General features: G+C 39.2%; 3 protein-coding genes across 3 annotated transcripts; 1 reads left to right on the top strand and 2 right to left on the bottom strand.

The window, feature by feature from the left end:
* Positions 1 to 8,337: 8,337 nt before the first annotated feature.
* On the bottom strand, positions 8,338 to 10,953 carry LOC129946109 (basic proline-rich protein). Its single transcript, XM_056056150.1, has 3 exons — positions 10,225 to 10,953; positions 9,748 to 10,132; positions 8,338 to 9,682 (listed from the first exon to the last, which is right to left on the bottom strand). Exons 1-3 carry the CDS (start codon positions 10,642 to 10,644, stop codon positions 8,367 to 8,369), a joined length of 2,121 nt encoding a protein of 706 aa, XP_055912125.1. The 5' UTR covers positions 10,645 to 10,953; the 3' UTR covers positions 8,338 to 8,366.
* A 3,113-nt stretch (positions 10,954 to 14,066) lies between these two features.
* On the top strand, positions 14,067 to 15,720 carry LOC129947064 (26S proteasome regulatory subunit 8). The gene is made up of 3 exons (XM_056057499.1): positions 14,067 to 14,249; positions 14,321 to 14,459; positions 14,528 to 15,720. The coding sequence occupies exons 1-3, from the start codon at positions 14,232 to 14,234 to the stop codon at positions 15,580 to 15,582; spliced, it is 1,212 nt and encodes a 403-aa protein (XP_055913474.1). The 5' UTR covers positions 14,067 to 14,231; the 3' UTR covers positions 15,583 to 15,720.
* Positions 15,721 to 18,290: 2,570 nt separating this feature from the next.
* On the bottom strand, positions 18,291 to 22,995 carry LOC129947343 (uncharacterized protein K02A2.6-like). The gene is made up of 2 exons (XM_056057869.1): positions 22,601 to 22,995; positions 18,291 to 22,542 (listed from the first exon to the last, which is right to left on the bottom strand). The coding sequence occupies exon 2, from the start codon at positions 22,446 to 22,448 to the stop codon at positions 18,534 to 18,536; it is 3,915 nt and encodes a 1,304-aa protein (XP_055913844.1). The 5' UTR covers positions 22,449 to 22,542; positions 22,601 to 22,995; the 3' UTR covers positions 18,291 to 18,533.
* Positions 22,996 to 24,378: the final 1,383 nt, after the last annotated feature.

Here is a 24,378-nt window from a genome sequence, read left to right as displayed (position 1 = left end):
AACTTACTTACTTAAGGTGGCACTACAGTCCGGGGCGGACCTGGGCCTCAACCAAAAAGCGTCTCCAGCCAGCTCGGTCCCTAGCTAGCTGTCTCCAGTTTCGCACGCCAAGTTGGTTGAGGTCCTTTCCCACCTGAGTGCGCCACCTGAGTAGCGGCCTTTCTCTACTGCGCCGTCCCTCGGGATTGGATTCGAAGACCTTCCGGGCTGGAGCGTTGATGTCCATCCGCTCTTCATGACTTAGTCATCTAAGCCGTTGGACTTTAATTCTGCTAACCACTGTAACTGTACAGCCCGTACAGTTCATCGTTATATCTTCTCCTCAATTCTCCATCTATGCGTACGAGACCAAAAATCATCCGAAGAATTTTTCTCTCGAAGCATCCTTAAACGCTCTCATCTTTCCAGGAATCAGCGCCATAAATGAGAACCGGGATGATGAGTGTCTTATAGATGGTGATTTTACATGCTCGAGAGAGGACTTTACTTCTCAATTGCCTTCTAAGTACAAAGGAGCAGCGATTTGCAAGAGTTATTCTTCGTTTGATTTCAGCGCTGGTGTCGTTGTCTGCATTAATAGCGGTGCCTAGGTAGACAAAGTCCTTAACTACCTCAAAATTATAGCTGTCCATGGTGACGTTTTGTCCAAGACGTCGTCGTTCAGTGTCCTTTTTTGATGACAGCATATACTTGGTCTTGCCCTCATTAACCACTAAACCCATCTTCTTCGCTTCCGTCGCAATGCTCAAAAACGCTCCACTGACATCACGCTTTGATGTTTCAATTATGTCAATATCATCTGCGTATCCGAGTCATTGGATGGAGCTTTGGAAGATTGTGCCTCTAGTGTTGACGATTGAGTTTTGCACAATTCTTTCTAGAACGATGTTGAAGAAGTCGCATGACAGTGCATCGCCTTGTCTAAAACCTTTTTTGACATCAAATGCATCGGTAAGATATTTTCCGACCTTGATAGAGCAGCGTGCATTCTCCATCGTCATTCTGCACAAACGGATAAGTTTGACAGGGATGCCAAAACTAGAAATTGCTCTGTAGAGCTCTTCCCTATGGATACTGTCATACGCTTCTTTAAAATCGATAAAGAGATGTTATGTATCGATTTGAAGCTCCTGGGTTTTTGCCAAGATCTGCCGTAGTGTACAAATTTGGTCGATTGTGGACTTTCCTGGGCTAAAGCCACACTGATAAGGACCTATCAGGTTGTTGACGAACGGTTTCAGGCGTTCACATAATACGGCAGAAAGGATCTTATATGCAATGTTAAGGAGACTGATGCCTCTGTAGTTGGCGCAATTTATAGGATCTCCTTTTGTATGTATCGGGCACACTATGCTGAGATTCCACTCATCGGGCATGCTTTCTTCCGACCATATTTTGCAGATGAGTTGTTGCATGCTCCGTACCAAGTCATCGCCTGCTGCTTTGAATAGTTCGGCAGCGATGCCGTCAGCTCCAGCAGCTTTGTTTGACTTAAGTTTAGATATAGCTATCTTCACTTCGTCAAGGTGGGGTAGGCGGAATTGTTGATCTGCGTCGCCGAGGTTGAGTGGTTCTATCTCTCTTACAGCGGAATTCGGTTCGTCATCGCCGTTATATAATTTGGAGAAGTGATCTTTCCATATTCTCAGCATCGACTGCGGTTCTACTACGATGTCAACCTGATCGTCTTTACAGGCTACGGTACCCTTGGGAGGTTGTTTTTTAACTTTTGGTAAAATTTACGAACCTCATTCCTTTTGTATGCCTGTTGTTTCGCTGCGTGCGCTTGTCGGCATTCGTCGTCAAACCAGGGGTTTCACTGTGGTGGCCGTGTGAAACCTAGCACTTCAGAGGCGGCATCTCTGATGGCTGCAAGGCAATGTTGCCACTGGTTTTTAATGCTTAATGCAGGCAGCATAGAACTCCTTAAGAGGTTATTAGAGACTCGATCGGAAAATGACATGGCAGTCTCTTGCGATTGTAGCCGTCTAACGTCGAATCTTCTCACAGTACTTCCTTGTTTTGGCTTGGATCGGGATATCCGTACCTTGGCTAGAACGAGGTAGTGGTCCGAGTCAATGTTGGCCCCTCGGAATGTTCAGATATCCTGTATACTGGAGAAGTGTCGTGCGTCGATCGCAATGTGGTCAATCTGGTTGACGGTTGATTGATCAGAAGATTTCCATGTCCCCTTGTGGATACTAACTACCAGAACGTCTCGCCCCGCAGCGAAATCGATCGGCCTGAATACGTTGTCGGAGTTGGTGTCGTGCAGGCTGTATCTCCCGATTATGCTACCAAAGATGTCTTCTCTTCCTAGCTTGGCATTAAAAACTCCTGAGACAATTTTAATGTCATATGAATTGTCCAAGAGCTCGAAGAATATTTCTTTGGTGTCTTCATTTTTCTCCTGTGTTGGGGCATGTGCGCGTATTAGGCTTATGTTGGCGAATTTAGCCTTGATGCGGATTGTCGGGATGCGCTTGCTCACACTGTTGAAACTCAAGACTTTTGCCTGAGTCTAGTTCCAACAACAGATCCACACCCAAACAGACGATGTCTTTGTTTTCGGTAGAAGTCGCCGTAGTATACACCGCAGTCTTTTAGTTTGCGTTTGCCCGGTCCATCCCATCGCACTTCTTGGATGGCGGTAATATCTGCCTTGCAGGAGTTTAGGGCTTCCGCTAATTTTCGGCTGTACGTGGTCTGTTAAGGGACCTAACATTCCACGTACAGATCCGAAGTTCGTTGTCCTTATTTCGTTTGCGTGGGTTGTCAACAGTGAATCCGTCCGTATCCGAGGCTTGTTGGTGCTTCGAAACTTAAGGTATTTTTTACGTAGCCAGGAAGTCACACCGACGGCACAACCCCCAACCTGGAGGTTTTTCTTTATTTCTACTATAAATAAGGAAACAGATTTAAAGATTTTTTTTAAATTTATATTTTTTGTTGAACCTCCTTTTGCTTTAATAAGAATCTCAATTTGCGCGGCATACTTTCAATGCATGATTTGACTGTTTCTTCCAATTGTGGGTGGTGATTCCACACGTGAATTACTCTTTCAATAAGTGACCACATCTTTAGCTACTTCCCTCTTCATCAGCTCCCACATGTTTTCAATTGCGTTCACATTAGAACTGTTTCCAGCCAGTCCAACAGAGGATGTTTTCTTTCCTCAAATAAGTTTTTCTAAACCGGGCTGTGTGGCATGGAGCTCCATCTTGCATACAAGTATAACCAAACATCCATTCTTGAACGTTAAAAATATTGTGTATAATCAAGTAACTACAAAAATTCTGCAGTGCGTCTAATAATATGGCCAGGGACTGTACGTAAGTATGTAAAAATATATACTGCTACTCTTAAAAATGTCTACTGCTAACAGCCAGACAACACTATATTTACGCTCGACCTGGTGGTGATAGTGTGTCAGGTCGAGCGTAAATGTAGTGTTGTCTGGTGATGGTGTGTCGGTCGTAGTGCGTCGATAGTTCTGTGTCTGGTGGCGGTGTGTAGGTTGTCCTGTGTTTGGCGTTCCTTACGTGTAGTGCTAGTTTGGAAGTCGTACTTTGGTTGTAGTTTGCAAGTCGGTAAAAATGTGTATGTTCTTTTAGAGTTATGTGTTAATGTAATGTTTTTGGGATCATTTAAGTTTTTTTGTAATGGCATCAAATTTTAGTTTTGGAAAGAGGTGAGGTCCATCTATGAAGGTAAGATCCCCCCCTCATCCGGCGAGCTTAGCCGAGCATCGCGAGCGTGCCATCGCATTCGTAGTGGACATTCCATCCCAACTCCTATACCCCCTTATCCCATCCTTGTTCTGGCCTATCCCTATGGGGTGGTCATTGAATCCTCCTAACCTATCCTCAATCCTAAATCCCTTCCTTGTTACCCTACCTATTGCCTCTCATTTCAGAGTATTTATTCTTACTAATGGGCTAAAATATTTATAAAGGCATCTTGGAAAATGGCTCAAAGCCTTATTCATTTACCCACATGCTCATTAGTTATTTTTACCAGCACGATAATGATCTAAAAGCTTACAAAATGGATTGTTTAACAGCGGTTTTCTGATACACAAAAACTAATGTTTTGGTTTGAAGAGAACTTAAGGCAAGATATGGGAAGAGCATACCCCCATTCAATTTATCAAAAAATAAATGAATTAAGCTACGAATTATTAATATTTAATCGTAAATTTTTTTAAAATTCCCTTTTTTTTAATTTGTGTTAAAACTAATTAATAATAAATGTTATTTACTACTCGCCTCTAAAAAGTTTTTGTTTTTGCTATTAGAATCTTGATAAGAAGCAAGGGGCTTTAACCGTGGCAAGCTTAAAATGATTATGAAATAGGATCGTAAGATTGGGCCCCCAGAATTCCATATTTGAATCTTTTAGATATTTTTATTTGTATGAGAAAGGGTGCCTGTCAGACTTTTCAAAGTTTAATTGTAAGATTTTAAGATAAAGTTAACTAAAGGACTAAATATATGTATATGCAGTACAGACATGGACATTAAAATAGACACAGAGACAGTTGCTAAGAGTAAAACCAAATTAAAAATTAAATAATATAAAATTGTTTATATTATGAAATATTACAGCTATGCTAGCTCGCTCCCCGTCTACAGGGGTAAGCTGAGTGATAACCGATTCTCCTTCTGGTCAGAAAGAGTTATGGCTGACATCCGAACCACAAATTGAGTGATTGTCAGCAAGTTGCCATAATTTGAGAATGGTTAGAGGGAATATTGCGAAGGTGGAGAAACTCACCTCTGTTGCGTGAAACAATTAGGATGCGATCGGTGTCATGACATTTATGAATCCGGTTCGAATCCAGAGACGTTTGCAACAAGTGCGTAAATCACACCCACCAATGTTCACACCCACATAAAAAGATTAATTGCGTTATAACATTAATGTAATAATGCGTAATCTAGTGGGTGTGAAAAGAGACAAAGGCTGGAAAATCCTGGTTAGGTAGTGTTAGTGAGATAGGTAGAGCTAGGGTTCTTGAGTACCTTCTTTTCAAAATTATCCACCCTTGAATAAGGAAGCCCAGAAGGAATTAAAGAAGGTACCACCAACCGACCGCTCAAGGAACCTAGTTCGAGAATCTCAAAACGTAAGTAGGTTTTAAATAAAACGAAGATGTTATAAATCAGTTTTCTTTACATAGTTTTTTTGTTAAGATAAATCCAGCAGCGCTAAATTTGTCTCATCGAGATAGGATATACATACCTATATGAACCTGAAAAGAAAGATCTTTCAAGATCACATTTTATATGTATATACATATACATACATACATATACATACATATATACGTCTACAAATTGGTCATTAAGGTAAGCTTCAATTATAACAATTTTAATTGAAAAAAAGACAATAAAAAGCTTTTTTTTGTGCATTTAGGCCTTTAAAAAAATTCTCTTTTGACGGCCTCAAATTTTTTTAAAAGGAAACAGAGAACAGGGCATTAACGGACGGGAAAATCCCAAAAAAAACCTTAAATCATCTCGCTAATCAACTGCAACCCAAAGGAAAACCAAGCAGTTATATACATATATACAACTATAAAAGTGCTTTTTTTAAATTCAAAATCGAAACAAACTTTAATTTTTTTTTTGTTCAGTTTTAATTTTTTTAATTTAACATTCAAGTAAGGGAGAAGTAATTTTAAATTTGAAATCTTAATTTTGATAAAATAAGAAAGTGGTGTATATACCTACCTTATACATATACATATATATATACATACCATAGCAGCAGTGCAAATTTTATTTCTTTTGGCGAAGTGGTAATATTTATATATCCTATTAAATAAAAATACAAAAAATAAGGCGTACTAAGGATCGCCACATCGAACTACGATTCATCGAGGGAGGGGCCACTACATCGATATTTTGGGGTGAGTTTTTTTTAACTAGTCGTATTGAGCCAAATATAATTTTAAATATTGCCCATTATATCAGCAGAATATAATAGTGCTGGTCTATGAACATACTCTAACATTTTTTTAATTAAGCTTTTAAATTTAACTTACCCTTGTTCACTTCCAAATTTTAATTAGTATATAAAGTTAATTTAAATGTGAGATATTTATTTATAAACATGGAATTGGTAACAAAATTTGTCATACATTGGATACAAAATATGAATCTCTAGATTTTTAATTAGAAAGGGGGAGATGAGGTGATGAGGAAACCGAGGTAGAAGGGCAAAGGAAGAGGAACGTTGTTTTAAAGGGTGAAGATTATCTCGCGCATCATTACAATCTAGATGTAGAGCCTGGCATATTTTTTTTGATAACGAGGAGGTCAAAGAATCCACTCCTGAGCTAGCGAGGGATATTTTGTGTGCCAGCAATGACCTCAACAGAGAAAAAACTCGTTACACAGTATAGGACAATTGGCAATAAAATGGTTTACGTCAAATTTGTACGAGTCTCTTGCAAAGATTACAGATTTTGTAGGTCAGCTCGATGAGGCATTAAGTAAAAACTGCAACTCGTTCTCCAAAGATGAAGCTAATAGCTTCAACAGAGAATTCCTTGACTAAATAGGCTTCAGAAGAAAATTTCTGATTAAGGTTCTTGTACGATGTAGCAGTTGCTCTGGATGAATTTTAAGTGTAATTCTTCTAATTTATTTTTGCCCGTGACATCTGCAAACATACAATGCCATTCATCAACGCTTGACTCCATAAGTGATACATGAACTACATGGGAATGGGCTATTTCATTCCATTCCTTGAAAGATGTGTTTGTTTGCTTTGCTTTTGCTAATCATAGGTGGCTTTTTCATTTTGTATGTTCAGAGGCACTACACCAGATTGCAGATAGATGGCATAGTCTTATTATAAGATTTAAGGAATATCTCTGCGCCGTGTCATACACCTCAAATTCTGGTTAGCACAGAACTTAGGCCACAATACGCTGCTGTTTTAAAAAATTGAGGTGCTTAAACACTTTCACAACTTCAATATTTGAATTATTGAGTGACCATTTTTGACGTGCTTCAACAATCGTCATCTTAGCCTGATTGTATTAATGACTAAATTCATTGCTCAAAAAACATAATATTCAGACTGTTTATTTGCAACTGCAAATTAAAAGGTTCGTCAGCCACTTAAGCCAACAGTAGTAGGATTTTTACTTGTATATCCTGGGATCACATCAAAAAGTAATGGACTTGAGATGTAGCCTTGGGAACACCTGATGATGTTTCAAATCAATCTGAGAAATCCGTGTCATCCCAAACAAAGGCACTTGATGAATTTTATTTACTCTAGATTTTTAGATTCTTTTGTGTAGATTTTTGTTTTCGAGATTATATTTGTTCTCTAGATTAGGTTTTTCCAGATGTGGTGGTAAAATCTATTTTCAATAAATGTTTAATCTGTTTAACTAACTAGATAAACGACAACATTAAATATTAAAGCGCAGTGTCATAAATAATTGTATTTTTGTAACTTAATCGTTTAATAGGTCAATAAACTAGGTTTCGAAATAGTTATAAACAATATATGTAAGAGTATTGGAGTTAAAAGAAAGTAAATGTAAGCATTAATTCTAGTATAAATAGACATAAGTTCCATACAATAAAATAGAATAAGTTTTTAAAACCAAAAGGCGTGTTCTCACTCTTTGCTTCGATCCCCCACCCGCGGTAAGATCGATTTAAAGTAAGCCCCTTAGTTAGGTTAAAGTTTTAATCAACTGTGGCCTATTAACTATTTAATTAGATTTTGACAACTTTACTTTACAACAACCTACTTTCATAATTCTCGAGAAATAAAATAAACTCATCAATATTTCTAGTTCGTTAAAATTGTCTTTATTTTATTTAAAATCTCGAAGTTGAAATTGCCTGCATGCGATTTGTTGTTATCCGCAAATAAGGAAACGGACCACAATCGACACAGCAGACAACTTAAAAAACAATATAATTATTTATTTATTTTTCGTTCGAAATACAATTTTTGTTTTGTTTTTTTTTTTTTGTTAAGAATAATAAATTGTAACTTTATGTTGTAGTTCTTTTTGTTTTTGCATTTTTAATCAACTTATCTAAGATTATTATTTTTGTTTTGTTTTATTTAAAATTGTTTATATTAATTATATAAAAAGAAAAAAAAAACAGATAACGTTTTGGTCTTAAGATTATAAATAAGACATAAACATCGCGCACGAATACTACACACGGAAACGGAAACGCAAATGGAAACGGAATATAGGAAGAGCATAAAGTTCTCTGAGTGGATTTTTATTTTTTTTTTCAAATGCTTTAATTTGGGATGGAAAAGAGGGGGGAAACTCTGTATTGTTGTGGATAGAAACTAACAGGAAATTAGCTACTAACTCACTGCGGCGGCTGGTAGCCATAGGAGTAGGCACCAGCAGGGGGACCTTGGGGACCTGGAGGAGGCATTTGGCCACCGGGTGGAGGCATCTGCGCTCCGGGCCTGTAGCCTTGGTAGCCCTGGGAGGGGGGATACTGACCCTGAGGCATCGTCGGATAGCCCTGTTGGTGGTATCCGTGGCCAGGATAGCCGCCGGGGCCGGGCGGTGCGTACGGCTGGCCGGCTGGCGGAGCCACGTATGTTTGAGCGCCAGGCGGCGGCTGGTACTGGTTGGGAACGGCAACTCCGTTGGATGGCGCGTTGGCCGAAGTGTTTGGCGGCGGCGGCTGCTGCGGTGGCGGCTGGTGCTGAGTGTATGGAGTCGGCGGGCCTGCTGGGCCGGCGGACGGTGGCGACGAGTAGGCCGGTTGCTGCGTCGGAGGTCCGCTAGCAACGGACTGAGGTGGAGCATACGATGCGGGTGGATGTGAGGATGGAGGCTGCGAGACTGGTGGCTGCTGTGATGGAGCGTTGGATGGGGGATTGGGGCCGTTGTTGGCTGCGGCCACCTGGTTCGGGGGAGGGGTTTGCCCTGGACTGGGCGAGGAACCATATGAACCACCTGCTGCTCCACTGGGGGGCGCGGCTGAAGGAGGTGGCTGCGGTGCCGCCTGATTTGGTTGTGATGAGGGAGGATGTCCCATTCCGGTTGGCTGCTGCTGCTGGGCAGAAGGTGGATATCCCCCTGGGCCCTGTTGGTACGGAGGCTGCTGGGGTTGCGGAGGATATGGTGGCTGCGCACCGCCAGCTGCCTGCTGGTAACCTGGCTGGCCAGGCGGCGGTATTTGTGGCTGCGAGCCCTGACCGTAATTGGGTCCGGAATTAGGTGCGCCGTATCCATAACCCATCGGGGGTCCAGGCGGTCCGCTGGCGTTCTGTGGTGGATATTGCCCGGGCGGTGCTTGGGCTCCGGCCGGAGGCCCATACATCTGGGGAGGCGGCTGTGATTGTTGATTAGGAGGGGGAGGAGGATATGAGCCAGGCACTGGACCCTGATGCTGCGACGAATTCGGATAGGGGTGATTAGGAGGTGGCGGACCACCGGCCGAAGATGTCGGCGGCATACCAGCGTGATGATAGCCTTGACTCGAAGGTGGATATCCCTGAGAAGGAGGCCCGTACGGTGGCATAGCACCAGGATAGCCAGTCTGGGGTTGGTAGGGCTGTCCTTGAGGTGGATAGCCGGCGTAGTGACCGTGTTGTTGATAGCCCCCACGGTACTGAGCTTGTGGCGGTGGTTGCTGGGGTTGTCCACCAGTTCGTTGTGGTTGTTGGTCTATATTTGTTTTAAATAAACAGAAAGTTAGAACTAAGAACTCCGATAACTCATGAACACCTTACTGTTTTGGGTCGATGGAGGGGGCTGTTGGCCAGGACCTGGTACTCCGCGGTATGGAACGTTGCCTCCCTGCTGTTGCCCGGCTGTCGGAGGTGGAATGGCGCCGCCGCCCTGGGGCTGTTGCTGTTGTTGCTGTGGCTGCCCGGGCGCAGATTGGGACTGCTGAGAATTCGGGGGAGGCAGATTGGCGTGAGATGCCGGAGGCTGTTGATTCGGGTTCGGATACGGAAGCTGGGCAGGGTTCTGCGGCGAAGGAACTCCCGGTTCCGAGGGCCCATGGCCATGAGGCGGCATTCCCGGGCCACCAGCCTGAGGCGGTGGCCCCTGAGGTCCGCCAATCATGCCGTGCGGAGGACCCTGCGCTTGAGAGGCCAGAACATGAGGCGGCTAGAAGAGGGACGCGCAAGAGTTAGAGTGATGGAAATCAAGCAATCAACTACGATTTGTCATCAAAAGGGAAAGTTTTTTTTTCAACTTACCGGCAATATTTGAGCAATGTTCATTGTTGGGTCAGCGAGTTGCGCCAAGTACACCAGATTTCGGTGCAGAGCCGCATGATACGTGATACACTCCTGCGACTTGCCCATGTTCTGAAAATCCTGTATCGTCTGGATTATGCCACAATTCTCGTCGAGAATCTTTTGGATGTGCGCCGGACTGGGCGGCGGCGGGACTCCGCGATTCGGCGGTCCACCTGGTCCACCGCCTCCAGGCGGACCACGCTGCATGGGCTGCAGCTGTGGCTGTTGCGGCGGACCACCACCACCGACACCGACGCCGACACCAACACCGCCGGGGCCGCCGCCTCCGCCGATATTAATGCCACCTTGCTGAACTGAGGAAGATTGAGGCGGAACAGGCTGTGGCGGCTGCTGTTGCTGCGTATACGCCACAGACATCTTGCCTGCTGCCTTTTTCTTCCTCTTGGGTTTCTCGTTTTTTTCCACAATTTTAGCTGTTCACTTTTTCCGCTGTCTCAAAAAATCTATTCAAGGGAATATATCTGCTCTTGTTGTGCAGATATATTCGATATAAAAATGTTTAATTTAGTTTTACGCACAGGAATTACATTGGATAGAAGTTTAATGTAATTTTTTCACTTTGAAAATATTTTTCTCTTTGAGTTTTTCGGGAAAAAGATTTTGATGAAAAAACGCACGGATGAAGAAGGAACTCTCTGACAAAAGGGAAAATTGAAGGTTTTTGGCGAAAAATATGACGCTACAATGGGTTCGTTCAGAGAATATTCGCAAATTAACAAGAGTAGCGAGTAACGAGTAGCGATTATGAATTCAGATGTAATTACATATAAGGGTATGTTCACATGATAATCGATGAGTGTTTGTATATTAAAAACATATTAAAGTATATTTAAAGCTACTAGTGATTTTGTTTGTTTATTTGTACAAAAGAAAATTAAGCGTTTTATATTTATCGCTTTAAGAAAAATTAACATACTTGTTCCAAGATGCAAATCTTTTTATAAAAACAAATCTTTTAAAAAATCCTGCTACTACTTTTAAGTAAGCTGTATACTGGCAAATATGTATATTTAGGTTCAGGATGAAATTATGGCTTTCATTGAAATTAGACACTGGACCTTTTTGAAAAGCTAGTTATAACAATTAATTTAAAAAAAATCCTAATTGTTATCTACCCATAAAACTTTATTTGAAAAAAATCTGTCATTGCGATCGCATTAAGTTAAAGATTAATCCAATGGAAGAATTTAATTATTTTTTGACATAAGAATATCGGTTATTTATTTAGCAATATAGAAAAATTGAACAAATAATTTAATTTTGCTACTTTTTTGCCGAAAGAAAAATGTTTAAAGACTATATTTTTTTCTGCTTCAAATTCATTCATTCTTTTACATTCTTTTTTTGCTTTGACATAAGACACTTTTTTTCTGAAAGAAAAATGTTCAAAGACTAGTTAAATATTTGTTGTTGCTTCAAGGAGGTTGCAATGTTTTACATTCTTTTTTTGCTTTGGCAAAATACAATATGGACAACTAATCAATACTTCTTCGCATACAAAACAACTTTTTAATGTGATTCCACCTCTTTTGCTATGCTTGCTCTTTTGTTGGTTTGGCGGAAAAAAATATAACTAATTTTCAAATGCTATCTGTTGTTCCTTTGCTTCAAAAAGCTTTTTATGTCAAAGAAACTAAAGATATCTGTTATTATAAAGTTTTAAAAAATAAACAAAATACTAAAACATATTTCAAAAGTGTATCCATATTTCTGTTAAACCTATTGATGCATAACGTTAAGAAATAGATTACAGCAACGTGAAGTCCATATCCAGTGGGTCAATAATTTTTAGGCTAGGGACGCACAATGCCATTTTTTCGAAACCAAATAGTTCGATCGTTAGTTGCCCAAGCATCGATAAGCAACTCTGAAAGTAATCAACGAAATAAACCAATACACAGGAAACATTTATTCACATTGACTTAATTTTTCTCTCTCTTGCACTTAAAGAAAACCATTTAACAATTTTACCTACAATTCCTTGTGACGCAAGGGGTTTTTGCTTTCCAACAATTTTTTATTTTTTGCTAAAGGTGAAAACGCAGCTCGAGGTAAAATTTAGTTTACGTTTTTTTCAGCTATATCTTCGCAAAATTTTGGGAGAAGAAAAATTTGTAGAAAATACGATTAATCTTGAGGTGTATTATCCTCCATGTTACAAATTGAGGGATGTTGCTTTACACGTATCGCCTAATTCTTTTGTTCAACTCAAATTGTTTTTTCGTGTTTCTCAATCAATTTTTTTCGTCTAAGGAAAATAAACACGAAATACTATTTTTACATACCGGAACCCTTTCAGAAATGAAAATACAGTTGCTCTCTAACTCAATTGAACGTATCCATAGAAATTTAAAAAGGGGCAATTTTAAGACTATTTGTAAAAAAAACCTTATTTAGAATATACTTTTTAAATTAAAACTAATATTTAAAATATCACTTTTATCTCTTGAAACAAGTTTTTTGAAGAGATTCAACACCAACCATTCCCCTTTTTAGTCACGACCTTCAATAATCTTTTTTAATTTACCTCAAAATACAAACATAAATCAATTTAAAGAATAAATAAGGTGGCGCAACAGTCCGTTGAGAGCTAGGGCCAAGTGACATAGAACTCTAAACCATTCCTGTCTGCGAGTAGTGTTTTAGGGATGGAGGCGACCTACAGTTTTAAGACATGTCCGAACTATCCGTTCGTTGAGAAAGCACTTTTCATGACAAGAAATATTTTGGAGGATTTGTCAATTCCTCGCAAGAGGCAGCACCCTTGAAGTTAGAGTTGCATACCACTCGCCTGAAATGCTTTGCTAAATTTTAGCTTGACTAAGTTTAGCTCGAACTGGGTGTCATGCTTAAAAGTCTATTTTAAATTAAATACAAAAATATATCAAACATTAACACGGTTGTTTTGAGAGGCTTGAACGTTTCGACGGTTGTTGCCTACGGTTTGATAGGTTAGGTTTGGGAATTCATAATGAATCTCTTAAAACTAATACTAAATTTCCAAATTATGGAAAGGCACTTGAAAAATAAAATAGATTTGTTCTTGAAGTTCTAAGAGCACTTCGTCTTATTTACGGTGTTTAATGTTGAAGCTCATTTCATTTTAAAAATTGATCAGCTAAACATCGTCGATATACATATTTTCAGAAGTGGTCCTTATAGTTGAACTCTAGTTTGCCTCTAGCTCACTTTTATGGGGCTATTTTATGACATTGGTTTATACCAACAAATGAGCAAGTCCACAATGGCGATATACGAAATTGAACTGATTGAATTGAGTATTTAACTTTTAGCAGTAGCGAACAGGTGTTGGAAATCATAAAACTGAAGTCCTCAAAAAACACTTAATATCATTTTTTTGTTGTAAAATTAAACATTTTAAGCATTCTCTAGAGACACTCGCTTTCAGAAATACAATTTTTTTTTTGTGATTCTTCACATTTATGATTCTAGCTAATTTTTTGATTTCAACCTTTCGTACTTTTAACAAAAAGGCTCAATTTCAATTAAAGCTTACATTTTTACCATTTCTAAGTCCAATTTACTAAATTTTGAATGGTTTACCTTTGGTCTTGTGTTCGTGAACATATATTTTAGACCCTATTGAAGGATAAATTCCTTAAATACACTATTTAAAATAAATGAAAGCGAATTTAGTTTTGTTTGAACGTGTCCCTAGTTAAACAAACTAACGAACACCACATGTTATCTCAACCTAATTCCAACTCGTTACAAATACATAACCTCCAATATTTGCAAAAGCTCGTTGATAAGAAAACCACTACAAAGAACGGTCAAAAACTCATTTCATCGAGTTTGTCGATTCATCGTACTTTGTTAAAAAAAAAAACTATTTTCAACCAGAAAGTCGGTCTTTTGTTGAACTTATTCAAAGAATTTTCATAACATCAAAGCGTTTTATTCAACGCAACTAAAAAACCATCATGACTGCCGGTAATAAGGTTAGTTTAAAGTCTTTTTTAAGTTTGAATTCTGAACTCAAAAAAAGAAAATCTAATCACTCCAATTGCAGATGGAAATAGACGGCGCTAAGGGTGAGGGATTCCGGTCTTATTACATCCAAAAGATCGAAGAGCTCCAACTTGTGGTTGCTGAGAAATCTCAAAACTTGCGTCGTTTGCAAGCTCAGCGTAATGAACTCAATGCCAAAGGTAAGTTTTGTATTTTGTCGCCGGCTAAGAAAGAATCTTTGAAAAAAAGAGTAAATATGATTTTACAGTTCGCATGCTTCGCGAGGAATTACAACTTCTTCAGGAACAAGGCAGCTATGTTGGTGAGGTTGTCAAGCCCATGGACAAGAAGAAGGTCCTCGTTAAAGTGCACCCAGAGGGAAAGTTCGTCGTTGACATTGATAAGAACATTGACATCAATGACGTCACACCAAATTGCCGCGTAGCCCTCCGCAACGAGAGCTACACCCTCCACAAGATTCTGCCCAACAAAGTTGATCCTCTGGTGTCGCTTATGATGGTCGAAAAGGTTCCTGACTCAACCTACGAAATGGTAGGAGGCCTGGACAAACAGATCAAAGAAATCAAGGAAGTTATCGAATTGCCCGTCAAGCATCCCGAATTATTCGACGCTCTCGGTATTGCCCAGCCTAAGGGTGTCTTGCTGTATGGTCCCCCTGGTACTGGAAAGACACTGCTTGCTCGTGCTGTAGCTCACCACACCGAGTGCACATTCATTCGTGTATCCGGTTCAGAATTGGTGCAAAAATTCATTGGTGAGGGTTCGAGAATGGTGCGAGAATTGTTCGTCATGGCTCGAGAACATGCTCCTTCGATCATCTTCATGGATGAAATCGATTCGATTGGTTCTTCTCGTATCGAATCGGGTTCCGGAGGTGACTCTGAGGTCCAAAGAACCATGTTGGAGCTTCTAAATCAATTGGACGGTTTCGAGGCCACCAAGAACATCAAAGTTATCATGGCTACCAACAGAATCGACATCCTTGACCCAGCTCTACTTCGACCTGGACGTATTGATCGTAAAATTGAGTTCCCTCCACCAAACGAGGAGGCTCGCTTGGACATTTTGAAAATTCATTCCCGCAAAATGAACCTCACTCGAGGAATAAATCTGCGCAAGATCGCCGAATTGATGCCCGGAGCATCAGGTGCCGAAGTTAAGGGTGTCTGCACAGAGGCCGGTATGTACGCTTTGCGAGAACGTCGTGTCCATGTTACCCAAGAGGACTTTGAGATGGCGGTTGCCAAGGTTATGCAGAAAGACTCTGAGAAGAATATGTCTATTAAGAAGTTGTGGAAGTAAAACAATGTCACGCAATTCGACAGCAGGAGGGAGATGTATTTCGTTTTATATAACTAAGAATAATCAGATTTTGAAATTCGATTATATTTTTCATTTTTTTGTCTTTAGAAACTAATAAAATTTCAGAATAAAAAATCAGTTATTTTTTTTATTATAATTGAGTATTATTTTAATTACAATTGAGTATCATTGCTGTGCTCTTTCGGAACAAAAATCTTCGTCGGATTTTTGGTCCTGTACGAAAAAAGTCGAAATCAGAAATTATAATCCTAAGCTCTAAGAGCTGTACAAAGATGTTGATGCAGTTTAAAGAGTTTAAAACGCAACAACTTCAGAAAGGCTTCAGCTAAAAGAATCTTCGAATGCCATTATAGGAACAAAACTACAAGAAAGACCGAACCTACTCCGGTTTGAAGACTAAATATTCATAGATGCCAGAGCTCTTCATATGGATGACTGGAGCAACTAAAGACCGTAAAGGGTGGAAGGTATCAAAATCCTTATAAAATAGCGAGTCTCAAAAAGGGTTAGTGTCGTTTTTTGGATCGTTTCGAACTTTCTATGTTCTTTAAAACATTAGGATACTTCTAATTGAAGAGTATAGCACATTTCAAATATTTTAGCTGGCGATTCGATTGGGCTTCAATGTCACAACAATTACCACAAATGTCACAACAATCACAAAGTCCCTCGCAGCTAGTTTTTTTACGAATATCTAAGCTCCGAACGAAATCAAAAAAGCTACATAAAATGCCACACAGAAATACTAATTTCGGAGTTTCAAAATCAGCTGATTTGCGCCAGAATAAAAAAAAAAATAAATAAAATCTCGTTTTTCATCTTTCGATTTAGTTCTATTTGTTTTTGTCTTTAAAGATGGATACAATTGCCGTTGCAATCTTTGCAATAAATGACAAAAATACACGAAGACTACATACACTAAAAATGCAGCGCAAAATTTTAAGGGATGCCTTTAACCCCTTAGATTTTGATGAAAAAAAATTAGACCAATCTATTCAGGTGGGCCTATGCTATTCAACTTTGTTTTTACTCCTTCTCAAAAGGAATTCACTTCCCCCTTAGGGATTTTCAAAAATTCTTGGGCAATTTCAGCTTTTTCTTGAAGAATTTTATAAAGCATTTGGAACTGGATTTTTTTCTGGTATTTTTTTTTGCCCGTGGCATGACGGTTAGTGTGTTGGACTGTCGTGCGAGAGGTATTGGATTCAATCCCTGTCTGTGCCACCTAAAGTTTTATTCACGAGGATTTCTACGGACTGTTGCGCCACCTCATTTAATTTATTTATTAACTTTGTTTGCTCTTAAAAACAAAAAAATACAAAATATAGGTAAACACTTTCACATTAAAACAATAGTAAAACTTACATGATTATTTTTATTTAATTTATCTTTCCACGCTAAATATTTTTTTTTTCCTTTTCAATTGAACTTCGATCAAAATAACTGTTTGTAGAAAAAAAACACCTCTCACGAACTCCGAATTTTGAAGCAAATTTTTTTGATATGACGGGAGCAATGATACTCTTTTTGGGGTTCATACTACGAATCTATTACGACGGGGCCTGTAATAAGAATGAATATGAATTGAACTCTTAAAAAAGCCCTAAATGAGCCTTTAATACAAATCAATTCTACTCACAGATCATCAAGGAGATTCAAGTCATAAGCCAAAATCTCAAGTTTATTAAATTGAAAGTTAAAAAGTTAAGTTTTCCGTTCCTAATCACATAACGATCTTAAAGTTTCTGACATTCTGCATTTAACAAGAATTTGTTTAAAATGCAGGGTATTCAGTTTGTTTTAACAGTTATACAGCTATTTTAACGTTCGACTAAAAGTAAACAATTTTGGGTTCACTCATTTACATAATTCAACCTCAAAGCTTGGAAAGGAATACGTTATGTTTTATTCGGTCGGTATATTTCGCTTTTGTAAATACTTTTTGAGTTTCCAAAACGTTTGCTTTGAATAGAATATCGATTCTGGGTAACATCAGAAGACGCGTCTTACTTAAAAGCATCATTAAGTTCGTCTCAACAGGAGCTTCTATTATTAGACTATATTATCTAGACGGACCTATAGCAAGTTACTTGCATTAACATTTCTTTAAATCGACAACTCCATTTTTTTTTATCTGACGCTATAAGACCGACAGTAGTTCAATGTAACTCTGCTTTAACGAATATTGATAAATACCATACCCCACTTTACGTTTTTCTTGACTTGGACTGTTATTTATTAATTATTATTAATTTCCATGGCTGTTCATATTCATTTGACTTTCGAATATTTTAAATGACGTTGCAGTTTCACACTTTTACGATGTATAGGAATCCTGCATAAAGGATATCATCCCTCTTAAAATATCCAACAATTCTAGTTTTTCATCAATGATATACGAAAGAGCTTAAAATGCTTCGAACCAAGAGAAACAAGGCTAGGAAAAATCTTATAAAAAGCATATCTGCTGACGAGCATGAAGTATATGGGCAGGTTTAGCCAACATAAGGAACTTCATTTGCAGTCAACTTCATTCTTTGAATGTATATTTTGACCAAGGCAGCTGTTAGTTTTTCAAGCGTCATGAATTTCAAATTCAGATCTTTACTTCACAAATCTCTACTTTAAGTTCATAGTACAAGAACCCACCTGAGTGCCCTATTACATCTTGAAATAATCATAAACAATTGTGCTTAATTCACTTTATTTGAAAACTAAACTTATAATAGAAATAAAGTACAATAGGTATTAGATTAATTTTTACTTGGTCTGACTTGTTCGAGAACTGAAAATGTAATGACAAAACGTCAGAAATATAAGGCGGTATGTACACATAGGTAGTAATATATATATGTAAGTGATCGGGTGATCAGTGACGTACATGTATATGTACTATAAATATGTAACAATCTCCCCACTCGTTAAACGTCTTAGGGTGAGTATCTCAATGGGCCTCTTCGAATTCTTCCGGAACATCGAGGTATGACTGTTGGAGACCTTGCCTGTATGTTTCGTATTTGTCTTGGCTGTTGACTAATTGTGACTGCAGGTGGAGTAGATGGCACTGGAGCTGGATCTGGACTTGTCGAATCTTCGTAGAAACTAACTCGCCTTTCTAAATTAACATCTGGATTTGAATTTCGAATTGTTGAAGTATATTCTTTGAGCTGGTCGATGTGTCTTTTATGTCGAACTCCCTTGTATTCAACTTCATAGTGTAGGCTTCCAAGTTTAGTAACTATCATACCCGGTAACCAAGGAGAATTTGAAGAACTATATGAACGGAACATCACTTGTTGATTTGGTTCGAAAGATCTTGGTTCATGAAGATTTTCAGGTTGCTGCTTTCCTAAGACTTTAAGTTTTAGTTCCGGTCGTAAACAGTCTAAACGTGATCTTATTACTCGACCCAAAAAGAGTAATGATGGAGGTTGTCCAGTCGTCTGATGAGGTGCTTTATGGAATTGAATAAGAAATTTGTTGATGCAATGTTGAAGGTTAGTTGAATTTGCTCCAGATAGTAAAAGAGATCTTTTAACAGTTTGCACATATCTCTCAGCTTGGCCGTTGGTCGAAGGATGATAGGGTGCCGTTCGCTTGTGGAAGCGTACGCCTTGTATTTTCAAGAACTCTTGAAATGTCTCCGAACAAAATTGAGGACCGTTGTCCGAAACTATGGTAGTAGGAACCCCAAACGTTGAGAAGACTTCTTCTAGTATTTTACAAGTGGCTTCGGCAGTAATAGATGTAGTTAGTTTCACTTGAGTCCATTTGGAATAAGAGTCGACTATGATAAGCAAGTATTTACCCTGCACTGGGCCAGCATAATCGATATGAACCCTCTCCCAAGAAGTGGATGGATACTCCCAGTGATGAGTGTTGTATTTCGGTGGCAATTTGGCGTGTTTAAGGCATTCGGAACATGATTTTGCTAGTTTCTCTATATCTTGATCTATAGAAGGCCAGTAAATTAGGGATCTAGCAATACCTTTCATTTTTGTGATTCCGATGTGGGCAGTATGAAGCTCTTCAAGAAGTGTATGACGGAATTTCTTAGGAATAACTACCCTGTGTCCAAGTAGAAGGCATCCGCAAGATTGAGTGTAATTAAGCTGGTTGCCAGTGTAACCAAGTGATGATAGACTTCTCCCATCCTGAATAGCAGAAAGCATTGGAGATAGTTCGGTATCCTTCCTTGTCTCGGAAGCTATGTCATCGGCGGTGACTGGTATCTGACGTATTTGCTGTAGAACAAACTGATCGAAATCATCATTGTCTGACGAGGAAATGAGATTGACAGCTTCCACAGTATTTGATTCTTGGATGGAGATGGCACGGGATAGGTAGTCGGCATTCGCATTTGCATTTGATGTTTTTAATTGAATTTCATAGTTAAAGTTTGTAAGGTAGCTAGCATAGTTAGAACATCTGGACAAAGTAAATTTGGGAAGCAATGCATTTGGGGCAAATATATGAGAAACAGGTTTATTATCTGTGATAATTATAAATTTCCTTCCGTAAAGGTATTGGAAAAATTTTTTCACTCCCCACACAATAGCTAGAGCCTCTCTGTCTATTTGTGGGTAGGCACGTTCGGTTGAATTCAATGATTTGCTAGCGTATGCAATTGGGCGCTCACGACCATCTGGCATTCTGTGGGATAGCACTGCACCCAAACCAACAGGACTAGCATCAACAGCAAGTAAAAGAGGCAAGTTGGGATGATACGAAATCAGAACATTATCAGAAACAAGTTCTTTTTTTAAAAATTCGAATGCTTTTCTCCCTTCTGAAGTCCAGTAGAATTTACGTTGCTTAATCATTTCGCGAAGAGGTGCAGAAATCGTAGACAAATTTGGTATAAATGAATGGTAATAAGTAATCTTACCTAGAAAAGTTTGAAGTTCTGCTGCTGTTGTAGGCTGGGGGGCGTCTCGTATTGCGGAAACATGCTTGTCCAGTTTGTGAATCCCTGCGCCATCGATACGATGTCCTAAGAAATCGACAGATTCCATGAGGAAAGCACATTTTGAACGTCGTAGTTTGAGTCCAAATTGATGCAATCTCACGAATGTAGCTTCCAAAGCTATCAAAAGCTCGTCAACAGTATCAGCAAAAACCAGGAAATCATCGAAGAAGTTGATTGTATTTTTAAGACCATGTGTGATTTCTTGTGTCCTACGATGCCATACAGCTGGTATACTTGCAACACCATACTGTGCCCTTGTTGGTTGAATAAGTCCATGAGTAGGTGTATTTAATGTCATCGCTTCAGAAAATTCTTCACTGCACGGCAAACTCATAAATGCATCTGTTATATCCAATCGACAAAAAACTTTTGCTCCACGTACCTTATTGAAAATATCTTCTGCTTTGGATATTGGATGTTCATCGACGATCAGCTGTGGGTTGAGTGTTGATTTGTAATCACCAGTGATACGTATTTTATTTCCCTTGACTACAACATGAGTTGGTGATGCCCATCGGGAATGAGTGACTTTCTTGTAGAATCCGGATTGAAGTTTTTTATCTATTTCTGAAGAATAAGTATTAAGAAGCGAATATGGAATAGGTCGGGCTCTTGCAAAAACTGGCTGCACGTCGGTTTTGAAGTGAACGTCAACTGGTGGTCCCGTCATGGTACCTGCAGTTTCACTAAATAAGTCTTCGTATTTAATTAGCAGTTTTTCTATTGAATTTGTAGTATCAGAAATTGTTGAAATTTTATTAACGGAGATTGTGGATAATTGTTTGAAATATTTTTCGAAAGAAATTAAATCGGAAAAATGTACTATCCATTCGCGACCAAATATGTTGTCGGATGGAAAATCTGTAACGTACAGGGTAAGTACTTTAGATCGTCCTTCGAATGTGACGTTTACTTGTGTGCACTGGCACTTGAATTTGTTTTTTGTGAAGCTGCAAAATGTTCTTTCAGAAGGAGTGAGCTTTTGCAATGGCAGTAAAGTTTTAAAAGTGTCAATACTGACCATTGAACTTGCTCCAGCTGTGTCTAGCTCCATCTTAAGCGGCTTATTGTTGATGCGAACATTTACCATAATTGGTGGAACCCTCTCGCTGATTTTATTTATTGCATCGTCTTGCAGAAAATTAATTGAATTTCCATCTGAACTGCTAGTAGTTGCAGTAGTTCCATTGCTGGTATTTGTGTTAGTTGTGTTATTATTTTTCTGCGCTTTACTTTGGCGACATACGGCTGCAATGTGACCTTTACTCTTACAAAGACGACATACAGCGTTTTTGAACTTGCAGTCTTGACGCCAATGATTTCCTCCGCAACCGAAGCATTTGTATTTTGGTGGTGTTTTGGCACTTTGAGATTTGTCTCGGTTTTGCTGAGAGCGAGATCGAGACCCAGATGATTTTTTGATGCGAGGACGAGAGTCATGTACGAATTGGTGAATGGAAGCTGAAGAAGCACTCGTAGAACTGGGATTAGCTTTAATCGAATTTGATGCATGTCTTGTTGCCTCGAGCGAAGCTGCTATTTTGACTGCATCGACGAATTTTTCAGGTTTCTTCGTTATTATAGCATCACGAATATCATCCCGACTAACACCATGAATGAATTGGACAATTAGAGAATAATCGAGGAATGTGCTGAATTCGCAAAACCTTGCACCTGCTCTCAGACGCTCTTCAAAAGCCGAAATCGATTCCTCTGGATTTTGCAAAATACCTCGAAATCGAATTGCTTCACTGAATTTATTTTTTGTTGCCATGAAATGAGCACTAAGAATTTCTACAATCTTGTCGAAGCTGAGGCTACTTACGTCTTCAGGATAGCATAAATTCCTCAAGGTTGAATTTAAATTTGCACCCATGTGCACTCGAAGTTGGGGTGCTCTATTTGCTTCTGGAATGTTACAAAGTTTTAGTTGCAATTTAAAACGATCTATATACTCCTCGAATGATTCACTGGAATTAGAATTGAATTCATTGAAAAAGAATTTCGAATTTTGTGTTATGGAATCACTTGTGGCGTTTGCTTGGAGCGTGTACAAATCAGCAACAAGTCTCACGAGTTTTTCAATTTGCGCATCAGCCATTTTAACGAGTTGGATTTTTTTTTGTTAGAATTTACTTTGTTTTTTTTTTGCAAATTATTTTTATTTTCTCGTCGCCATTTTATTATATCTTGAAATAATCATAAACAATTGTGCTTAATTCACTTTATTTGAAAACTAAACTTATAATAGAAATAAAGTACAATAGGTATTAGATTAATTTTTACTTGGTCTGACTTGTTCGAGAACTGAAAATGTAATGACAAAACGTCAGAAATATAAGGCGGTATGTACACATAGGTAGTAATATATATATGTAAGTGATCGGGTGATCAGTGACGTACATGTATATGTACTATAAATATGTAACATGCCCCACCTGAGTCGCGGTCTTCCTCTACTGCGCCGTCTCTCGGGATTAGATTCAAAGACCTTGCGGGCTGGATCGTTGATGTCAATTCGCTCTACATGACCCAGCCATCTAAGCCGTTTGACTTTAAATCTGCTAACTAGGTCAGTGTCGCTGTACAGCCCGTACAGTTCATCGTTATATCTTCTCCTCCATTCTCCATCTATGCGTACGGGACCAACAAATCATCCGAAGAATTTTTCTCTCGAAGCATCCTAAGACGCTCTCATCTTCCTTTGACAGGGTCCAGGCCTCAGCGCTATAAATGAAAACCCAAATGATGCGTGTCTTATAGATGGTGATTTTAGATGCTCGAGAGAGGACTTTACTTCTCAATTGCCTTCTAAGTACAAAGAAGTAGCGATTTGCAAGAGTTATTCTTCGTTTGATTTCAGCGCTGGTGTTGTTGTCTGTGTTTATAGCGGTGCCTAGGTTGACAAATTTCCTTGAAGTTAAAGCTGTCCATGGTGACGTTTTTGACAGCATAAACTTGGTCTTGACCTCATTGACCACTAAACCATCTTCTTCGCTTCCGTCGCAAAACGGACGGTCAAGTTTTGCACAATTTTTTTCCAAAACGATGTTGAAGAAGTCGCATGACAGTGCATCGCTTTGTCTAAAACCTTTTTTGACATCAAATGCATCGGTGAGACCTTTTCCGACCTTGATAGAGCAGCTTGCATTCTCCATCGTCATTCTGCACAAATGGATAAGTTTGATAGGGATGCCAAAACTAGACATTGCTCTGTAGAGCTCTTCCCTATGGATGCTGTCATACGCGGCTTTAAAATCGATCAAGAGATGTTATGTATCGATTTGAAGCTCCTGGATTTTTGCCAAGATCTGCCGTAGTGTAAAAATTATGTCGATAGTGGACTTTCCTGGTCTAAAGCCGCACTGATAAGGACCTATCAGGTTGTTGACGAACGGCCTCAGACGTTCACATAATACGGCAGAAAGGATCTTATATGCAATGTTAAGGAGACTAATGCCTCTGTAGTTGGCGCAATTTATAGGATCTCCTTTCTTATGTATCGGGCACACTTTGCTGAGATTCCACTCATCGGGCATGCTTTCTTCCGACTATATTTTGCAGATGAGTTGGTGCATGCTCACTACCAAGTTCGGCAACGATGCCGTCAGCTCCAGTAGCTTTGTTTGACTTAAGTTTAGATATAGCAATCTTCACTTCGTCAAGGTCGGGTAGGCGGAATTGTTGATCCGTGTTGCCGAGGTTGAGTGGTTCTATATCCCTTACAGTGGAATTTTATTCGTCATCGCCGTTATATAATTTGGAGAAGTGGTCTTTCCATATTCTCAACATAAACTGGTGATGAG

The sequence above is a fragment of the Eupeodes corollae genome, chromosome 2 (genome assembly GCF_945859685.1).
Source record: "Eupeodes corollae chromosome 2, idEupCoro1.1, whole genome shotgun sequence".
In the NCBI taxonomy this organism is placed as follows: domain Eukaryota; kingdom Metazoa; phylum Arthropoda; class Insecta; order Diptera; family Syrphidae; genus Eupeodes; species Eupeodes corollae.
Note: the sequence above shows the minus strand (reverse complement) of the source record. Positions and strands in the feature narration are given on the sequence as shown.

Bases quoted from the DNA above. Each gene is read 5' to 3' on its own strand.
- LOC129946109 (XM_056056150.1), bottom strand. From the start codon at position 10,644: ATGTCTGTGGCGTATACGCAGCAACAGCAGCCGCCACAGCCTGTTCCG. The intron at 10,133-10,224 runs GTAAGTTGAAAA...TCCCTCTTCTAG, and splicing joins ACATTGCTCAAATATTGCCG to CCGCCTCATGTTCTGGCCTC. The intron at 9,683-9,747 runs GTAAGGTGTTCA...AAACAAATATAG, and splicing joins CCCTCCATCGACCCAAAACA to ACCAACAACCACAACGAACT.
- LOC129947064 (XM_056057499.1), top strand. The intron at 14,460-14,527 runs GTAAGTTTTGTA...ATGATTTTACAG, and splicing joins TAATGAACTCAATGCCAAAG to TTCGCATGCTTCGCGAGGAA.
- LOC129947343 (XM_056057869.1), bottom strand. From the start codon at position 22,448: ATGGGTGCAAATTTAAATTCAACCTTGAGGAATTTATGCTATCCTGAA.